This window comes from Panicum virgatum, chromosome 1K (genome assembly GCF_016808335.1).
Source record: "Panicum virgatum strain AP13 chromosome 1K, P.virgatum_v5, whole genome shotgun sequence".
In the NCBI taxonomy this organism is placed as follows: domain Eukaryota; kingdom Viridiplantae; phylum Streptophyta; class Magnoliopsida; order Poales; family Poaceae; genus Panicum; species Panicum virgatum.
The window spans coordinates 53,316,965-53,325,006 of NC_053136.1; the positions used below are offsets into that span (position 1 = coordinate 53,316,965).

An 8,042-nucleotide genomic window follows, 5' to 3' on the forward strand; every position below is an offset into this window, starting at 1 on the left:
TCCCGTGCATGGCATAAAAAGTAAAGGAAAAAAAGGACTCTTTTTTCTTAAAAAACAGCGGGAATACAATTTGTTCTCGGTTTGTACCGGATAACCAGGAAAATGAATCAACGGAACCTTTCACCTTACTGCCAGTGTGACTATATACGCTTCACAGTTTTCGACAGGAACAAATGCATAGGCTAAAACATATTGTTCAGCAGGGAAGCACGCCGGGACGGACGGACGGTAGTGATCGTCCGTCTTCTCCACGGGCCACAGCACTGAGACCTGGATGCCGGACTTTGCTGGTCCACTAACCGTTCGTGTCGAATGGCGATCTACCCGGAGAAGCACGTGTACATGGGGGAGCTCAAGCGCGGCCTCGACTCACGCGGGTGGCGCTGCTTGTGCTTGAGATGCCCACGGGCACCGGCAAAAAGACGGTGGCGCTGATCTTGATCTCCTTAGGCTGACCTCAGCAGCATGCGGTGGACGCGGGCGGGCGTTGACGTGGTGGGCGGGCGGGCCGACGCGGCGGGGCACGCTGCTGAGGTGGCGGGCGGACGCGGCTTCACGCGGGCGGGCGGACGCGGCTTATACACGCTACTGAGGTCAGCCTTAGTCACCTCCTCCCCCTGCCAACACATCCTGCCCGCAGGGGCGGAGCTAGCCGGTGGAGCCACCGATGTCAGCTCCTTTGGTGAACAGTATAGAACAGTAATTCAGTATAGAACAGTAATTCACTACTGTTTTTTAGCCAACTATTGATGTCAGCTGATACCAACGAGTACACATAGCTCCGCCCCTACTGCCCGCTCCGCATATGTACGGCACTCGCACGTTGGTGCAGTAATGGATCATGCTCCTAGTCGTCTCTTCACAATTTAAGTGGGTCTTTAAATATTTTTAGCTCAAATTGTATTAGATTAGAGTAGGATCTGGCCCTTAGATAATCCAAATCAAATTTTAAATCTCTTTACCATCCCTACTCGCACCGTACAAGATGGAGAAGACCTTAGCCGAGCTCTTCCCCAACATTGCCCCCTTCCGCCTCCCGCTTCCTCCTCACACTCGGCCTCTCCTCCCGCAGGGATCTGGAGGCAACGGATAGGCATTTGGGAGTGGGAGACTTGCGCGATATTCATCGCGACGGCGGCAGTGGGCTTGTCGTCTTCTCCGGCATCAGCCCGGGATATTTGCAGAACACCCCCGCCAGGGGTCATTTTATAAATATCCGGGGTTGGTAATTTTCAAAAGACCCACTTTATCGGATCACGATTAAACTAGGGGCTTAGTTGTAAATTTCAGATAAAATAGTTACATAAAACCAAAATTCGCATCCACCAGTTTTTTTTTTAAAGACGTGTCGGGACTTCGGCGGTGGCCAAAACCCAATTTTGCTTCCACCAGGGTTTTCACCTCCGCTCCCTAGTTTCAGGTATGGTGACTTGAATCCGCGTCGTGGGCAGCCAAAAATGTGTAACTGTATTGTTATTCGATCGCTTCTGTCGGAGCGAATTCGTGTTCATCGTCTCCGCTTTGGGTTCTCGGTTGCGTTTTGCAGGTGCCTTAATCTGACTCCATGGCGGCGGCGCTCGCCTTGACGGACGAGGTGGCGGTTCCGATCCGGGCGGTGGGGGATCTGGCCGCAGCCGCCGATGTCTCGCGCGAGGAGGTGGCCGTCATCACTCAGTGCGCTTCGCTCGGTTAGCATTTCGGCCCCCACTTTTTGTTGATAAAGCTCGAAGTCCGTGAGTGGATTGTATGGATTCAGAAACCGATCGATTATCACCCCTCTCCCTGGATGTTTGAAATTTGTTGCAAGGGGTGCTCCTTCACCAATCAAATTTGTAATGCACGTTGGCTTCTTAGGATTTGTAATAACAATACGGTGAAATGAAATCGATTTCTTAGCCATGGATGCTTCACAGCTGTGAATTTGAGCAGGTGTCTTTTTGCATGCATAAGCTAGGCTAGTATATCGAATTTTGGGAAGCCATATTCAATAATTAATTAATGTTCAGTTTTGATTTGTGTTATGCTTCGGTGTCCTGAACTAATTAATGTATGAACTTTTGCTTAATCATGAACCTGTTATTATCTAACTATTATGTTGACATGGAACAGGTGGGAAGTTGCCTTTTGACGATGGTTCAGTTGGCGCTGTTCTTGCTGTTGTAAAGAATGTGGAAAGCTTGAGGGAACAGTTGGTTGCTGAAATTAGCCGGGTTCTGAAAGCTGGCGGAAGAGTACTGGTTCAGAGCTCTGCACCTTCCTCCAGTCAGAAGGTAACTTATTTGAATATATCTTACTGACAACCTTCCTGTGTTTTATATAGAGAGTTTTCTAATTTTATGTTTGTCTCTGTCAGCCAAACACTGATATTGAATGCAAGTTACTGATGGGGGGATTTGTTGAAGTGCAAGCTTCCGCTGCAAGCTCACAAGATAATGTGCAATCTATTGTTGTGAGTGGTCTAAATTTATGTATTACAACGTGTTAATGTTGTTGTGCAGGATTTAATTTGATGCTAACTTTAACCACTTACAGGTTAAGGCAAAGAAGGCGAGCTGGCCTGGAGCATGGGTTCTTCTTTCCCCCTTAAGAAAGGAACAAAGGCCCTTCCTAAGATTCAAACTGATGATGACTCGGAACTTATTGATGAAGACAGCCTCTTGACTGAGGAGGACCTGAAGAAACCACAACTTCCAGTTGGTGCAGTCATAAAACCGTTCGACCTATTTTGACATCTGTCAATATATTCAACTTAAGTTTAGGTTCTAAAAGTCCCTCTTGTGTTTCACTAGTTGGGGATTGTGAAGTGGGGGCATCAAGGAAGGCATGCAAGAACTGTACTTGTGGCCGAGCTGAGGCTGAGGCAAAGGTAGAGAAGCTAGAGCTCACTGCCGAGCAGATCAATAATCCTCAGTCATCTTGTGGCAGTGTAAGTATTGCTTCTGGAATTATAGTTCCATTAGTGCTTTCGTGTGGAGGATCCATTCATCCATCATTATATTTCCTCAAGTGATCTCTGCGAATGATTCTTGCAGTGTGGGTTGGGTGATGCGTTCCGGTGCGGCACCTGTCCGTACAGAGGTCTGCCCCCATTCAAGCCTGGCGAGAAGGTAACAGTTTATAGTTTTATAATTCCTTCCCTAAATTCTAGATAATGGAGTAGATCAAAGATGTCAATTGTACTCCGGATACTGATTTGTGATGCTGGCTGCTCACTACTTTCTCTAATTGGCAGGTTTCCTTGTCTGACAACTTCCTTGCCGCAGACATATGATGGTATCAGATACAACTATGCAAGTGAACGTCGGCAAGAGCAGGACAGAAAGCTTACCTTTATCAATTTGTCCGCTTGTTTGGACGTCGCGTTGGTGGTTAATTGGTGATTATCACTGGAAGAACAAATGAATTTGACGTTGCCGTGTTGACCTATGTGCGCGTGTGGCAGATTGAGCAATGCGCGTCACGGATGATATACATAACTGAGGCGGGCAACATATATAATTTGTTTGACCTGAACGGATGATATTCATATCTGCGTAATGATCTTACTTCTCAACTGAACATAGTAACACAATGATCTTATCTTCCTTTTGTTCTCCGGAAGCTAGAGTTGGCAGTGCATGCCAGAAAGGTAAAGGAAAAAAGGACATCCTTTCTTCCTAAAAAAAAATACAATTTGTTCTCGGTTATCCACGGCAGGATAACCAAGAAAAAAAAATGAATCAACGAACAATTTAAGCTTGCACCTTGCTGGCACTAACTATTTACACTTCACAATTTGGTCTGGAAGAAATGCACAGGCTAGCACGCATGCATCGACCGTAAGTTGATCAGTTGATGCCTGCTCCGTCGCGCACTCACGCGCCCCTGTCCCTGCTCTGCATCGGCGAGGAGCTCTTGCGCCCCGCCACCGAGCTCGCGTACCGTCGGTCCCCCGCCGGCAGCTCGCCCTCGGCGTGCACGGCCGACGCGAGGCACTTCTTCCTGGCTGTCGTCTTCGCCGCCTCCTCGCCGGCCTTCCCGTCGTCGGCCGGGACCGTGTAGACGAAGGGCCCCGCGGGCACGTCGGCGCACATGGTGAGCAGCGGCTCGAGCGCGTCCACGACGTCGCGCATGGTGGGGCGCGCCTTGGGCACGCTGTGCAGGCAGTGGTAGGCGACCATGGCGGCCTTGTGCGCGGCCTTGCCGGAGTACTGGCCGTCGAGGCTGGGGTCCATCACCCGGTGCAGCCGCTCCGGGTGGCGCAGGTACGGGCGCGCCCAGTCCACCAGGTTCTGCTCCCGCCCGCGCCGCCGCCTGTCCACGCTGCGCCGCCCCGTCAGCAGCTCGAGCAGTACCACACCGAAGCTGTACACGTCGCTCTTCGCCGTCAGGTGCCCTGCGCATCATTATCACAGCAGCACACGCTGTCAGTTTCATTCTGATCGTGGCCAGTAATTAATTAACGCGGTGCTCGCGCGGTTAATTAACGACGTGCTTACCGGTGAGGATGTACTCCGGGGCGGCGTAGCCGTGGGTCCCCATGACGCGGGTGGTGACGTGGGTGTCGTCGCCCTGCGGGCCCTCCTTGGCCAGGCCGAAGTCTGACAGCTTCGCCGTGTAGTCCTGCGAGAGAACAGACATCGTCTTGGGTCAGTTCAGGTTCAGGAGCCGCAATGTTCATCCTGGCATATCGTTTTAATTTGCTTCGACCGTTATCCTACTAGATAAATAGATAACTGTACGTGTCAGGTCGACGCGTGTCGTGTTTGCTAATTTTGGTACGTTTGGTACGTTGTTTCCGTGTTAAAATTCGATGCCTGCGCGCATTTTGCTAGTCTGGGAAAAGTACGCATGGATCGTCTCTCGATTGCCCATTTTTGTGGTTCTGCTCAAGTTTAAAGAGTCGAGAAGAGTGTTAGGTTAGCCAATTCTAGCAGTACTGTAGAGGCTTGGAGCTAGCTGGTACCAAGGTCTATCCCATCTATCTGCTAGGCTAAGACAAGGCAACAACCAAATTTGTAATCGTCGTCCGGCCGGGATGCGCCAACTAACCGGAAAAGTACGTTTCTTGCCTGCTTAGAATGATAGGAGCATTAATGATTTTGTTGTCAGATTGGGTAGGAGAAGTAAACAAATCAGAAAAGGACACCTAATTTCTCTTCTCAATTACTAATTTGCTGGGTTCACTCCCAGGTATTTTACTTATGATTGTTTTTATTTCAGTTAAGTTGGCGGCCACAACTAATGAGATAATTAAGAGCATTATCATGGAAGTCCTCTCGCTCAGACAGATGTATCTATGGGTGTGTACGACACATCGACAGAGATTGGCCAACTGGTTGATTGAAAATTAAACGTGGTGGCATGGCATCTGGTACTGGTTCTAGCGTCGGCAAAGAGAGAGGAATTCCTTGGGATTAAAGCAAAGCTAATTAACCCGGCCTACTGGTCGCAGTTATTGCTAACGAAGAAGAAGAAGAAGAGATGAACCGGTCGAGCTGACAGAGATGAGACTTGGTAGTAGCAGACTAGGAGTAAGTAAGACCAGGCAGGCATCGTGCAGGCACTCACCGCGTCGAGCAGGATGTTGGAGGCCTTGAAGTCGCGGTAGATCACCGGCGTTTCGGCCTCGTGCAGGAACGCCAGCCCCTTGGCCGCGCCCACCGCGATCTTGAGCCGCGTGCACCACGGCAGGCTCGACAGCAGGTCTGCACCATCCACAATCACACACTCGTGTCGATCAGTGCCTTTCATTCATTCCCCAATGCAAGATGCATAGCTGGTGATCGATCGATCGATCGATCGTGGCAGCAAGCAAGGTAAGTAACTATGGCGAGCTTACTCTTGAAGAGGTGGTGCTCGAGGCTGCCCCTGGCCATGTACTCGTAGACGAGCATCCTCTGCTCGTCCTGGCAGCCGTACCCGATGAGCTTCACCAGATGCGGGTGGCTGAGCATCCCCAGGTACACCACCTCCGCCAGCCACTCGCGGTGACCCTGCGGCCCGTCGGCGTCGAGGTACTTGACGGCGACGTGCTGCGGCGGGAGCTCCCCGGGCCGGAGCCGCTCGTCGAGGAAGCCCTTGTACACGGGGCCGAACCCGCCCTCGCCGATGAAGTGGCTGCTGGAGAAGTTGCGCGTCGCGGACCGGAGCTCCGCCAGGGTGAAGGCGTGCAGGCCCGAGGAGGCCAGCGTCCGCGACAGGTCGTCCAGCGACAGCGACCGCAGCCGCGCCGTCGCGCTCCGCACCCGCCGCACCGCCTTCTTCTCCCTCGTCTCGTCGCCGCTCTCGCTCCCGGCCCCCGCCGCCTCCGAGCCCACGAAGCAGCGGAGCAGCATCCTCATGGTGACTAGTCCTAGTTAATCTTTCTTCTTCTTCTTCCCCGGCGAGCTAGCTGAGCTGAGGTGCCGGTGGTGGTGGACGTACTGGTGGCGCTGATGCAGTTCTTGACGCGATCGATCGATCGAGTGCAACTAACAAATCGATCACTGCTGCTTCTTCCGGTGCAGTTGAGTTCTTGGCGCGTGAGACCGAGTTGGATCGGATGGTTTGACACGAGGGGTCGGGGCTGCGGGGTTATATAGCGGGTGGGGGACGGGCGCGGCTGCGGGCGACGGGTGGCCTCGGCTCGGCGTGGCCCGGTTGGCCGAGTAGCTAGGTTGGTTGGGGGCTTGGGCCGGCGGAGGCGAGTCTGAAACGGCCACCGTTTTGACCGGATCCGGCGGATGGAGAATGAGAAGGACTGGGCTCGGCGACGGTGAGTCCTCAGGCGAGGTCCGTGTGGGTTACAGTAGTAGTTAAACGGATCGGTGACTGGGACTTGGTACTAGTATTCTTTACGGATGATGAAGGTGAATGCGACTTTGCTATAGGAAAATCGCCATTGACGACGTGCACACAAGTAAGAAGAATCAACGATCCATTTTTGGCGTCCATTCGAAAAATGATTTGTTGTACACACATGTAAAAGGTGAGGAGGGAGAGATACTGTGGAGAAGGTGTTGTTTTTGGACTTGTTAGGAAGGATGGGACTTGATGGCTGCGCTTTAGTAGTTTAATTTATGTTTTGTATCGGATGATGACGGCATCCCGTGCGAAAGATGTGACACCGCACCACAACCCTAGCATCCAAAGATGCTTCTATCGCAGGAACTTTTTTCCCATGCTTTGAGAAAATAAATGTATTCCTACTTCTTTTTGTTTGTAAAAGACCTGGAAATGAACACGCCTTTACAAAGACTCCGTTTAAATGTATAGGCTAATATGCCCGTGCGTTGTCACGAACAAAGCTGACGTGAGTGTCACATACATATAGTTGCCCGTGTCTTAATATGTAGTAGGGATTTACGTGATGGAGTCATGAATGGAGAACTATTTCAACTCGCATACAGAATAGACTAGGTCTATCCGTCAATGACACAAGACGGATCGGATCAAATAAAAAATTTAGGTGAAAATCTTACTTGCTTTAGAAATACGTATAGATTCATGGGCTAGCAATTATTTTTTTAAAACACATTGATCACTTGTGTTCTTCACTCTATTTTTTTCTAAAAATAATGACAGAGATGGATCAACGAGTATACGTAGATATTGCTATAGTAAAGTTGTGAATTTATATGCAGGTATTCCTACTACTTTAGGATAATTTTTTTCAACGTCGTCATAGGTAGGGATAATTTAAAAATGAATTAGGCCCTGTTTTGTTCTAGGGACTAAAACCTTTAGACTTTGGTCATGTCTCATTGGATGTTTGAACACTAATTATTAGAAGTATTAAATGTAGTCTAATTACAAAACCAGTTACATAAATGGAGACTAATATTGTAGAGACAAATCCATTAAGCGTGATTATATCATGATTTGGCAATATTGCTACAGTAAACATGTGCTAATTATGAATTTATTAGGTTTAATGGATTTGTCTCGAAAATTGGCCCTTATTTAGTCCATCTAATCGGTGTCAAAAGAGAGGACCAAATCGGAGTCCAAACACAACCCTGTTGGGGATCGCCCCCTCGCGAAGGTGGCGCGACCTGAAGGTCCGCCGAAGGTCGCGACAC

The 8,042-nt window shown here is 50.1% G+C and overlaps 2 protein-coding genes across 2 annotated transcripts; one reads left to right on the plus strand and one right to left on the minus strand.

The window, feature by feature from the left end:
- The first annotated feature begins 1,307 nt into the window (after window positions 1-1,307).
- Window positions 1,308-3,513, plus strand: LOC120643838 (anamorsin homolog). The gene is made up of 8 exons (XM_039920319.1): window positions 1,308-1,420; window positions 1,547-1,688; window positions 2,110-2,270; window positions 2,354-2,456; window positions 2,545-2,697; window positions 2,790-2,926; window positions 3,033-3,107; window positions 3,233-3,513. Exons 2-8 carry the CDS (start codon window positions 1,565-1,567, stop codon window positions 3,269-3,271), a joined length of 792 nt encoding a protein of 263 aa, XP_039776253.1. The 5' UTR covers window positions 1,308-1,420; window positions 1,547-1,564; the 3' UTR covers window positions 3,272-3,513.
- A 41-nt stretch (window positions 3,514-3,554) lies between these two features.
- LOC120643832 (serine/threonine-protein kinase RIPK-like) lies at window positions 3,555-6,542 on the minus strand. Its single transcript, XM_039920314.1, has 4 exons — window positions 5,822-6,542; window positions 5,551-5,687; window positions 4,479-4,602; window positions 3,555-4,375 (listed from the first exon to the last, which is right to left on the minus strand). Exons 1-4 carry the CDS (start codon window positions 6,321-6,323, stop codon window positions 3,855-3,857), a joined length of 1,284 nt encoding a protein of 427 aa, XP_039776248.1. The 5' UTR covers window positions 6,324-6,542; the 3' UTR covers window positions 3,555-3,854.
- Between the last annotated feature and the right edge of the window lie 1,500 nt (window positions 6,543-8,042).

What these genes read in the sequence shown, in the direction of transcription:
- LOC120643838 (XM_039920319.1), top strand. Translation starts at nt 1,565, where the DNA reads ATGGCGGCGGCGCTCGCCTTGACGGACGAGGTGGCGGTTCCGATCCGG. An exon ending in CACCTTCCTCCAGTCAGAAG is followed by an intron (nt 2,271 to 2,353) that starts GTAACTTATTTG and finishes TGTCTCTGTCAG; the next exon opens with CCAAACACTGATATTGAATG. An exon ending in CTCAGTCATCTTGTGGCAGT is followed by an intron (nt 2,927 to 3,032) that starts GTAAGTATTGCT and finishes TGATTCTTGCAG; the next exon opens with TGTGGGTTGGGTGATGCGTT.
- LOC120643832 (XM_039920314.1), bottom strand. Translation starts at nt 6,323, where the DNA reads ATGAGGATGCTGCTCCGCTGCTTCGTGGGCTCGGAGGCGGCGGGGGCC. An exon ending in CGAGCACCACCTCTTCAAGA is followed by an intron (nt 5,688 to 5,821) that starts GTAAGCTCGCCA and finishes TGGATGGTGCAG; the next exon opens with ACCTGCTGTCGAGCCTGCCG. An exon ending in CCAACATCCTGCTCGACGCG is followed by an intron (nt 4,603 to 5,550) that starts GTGAGTGCCTGC and finishes GTTCTCTCGCAG; the next exon opens with GACTACACGGCGAAGCTGTC.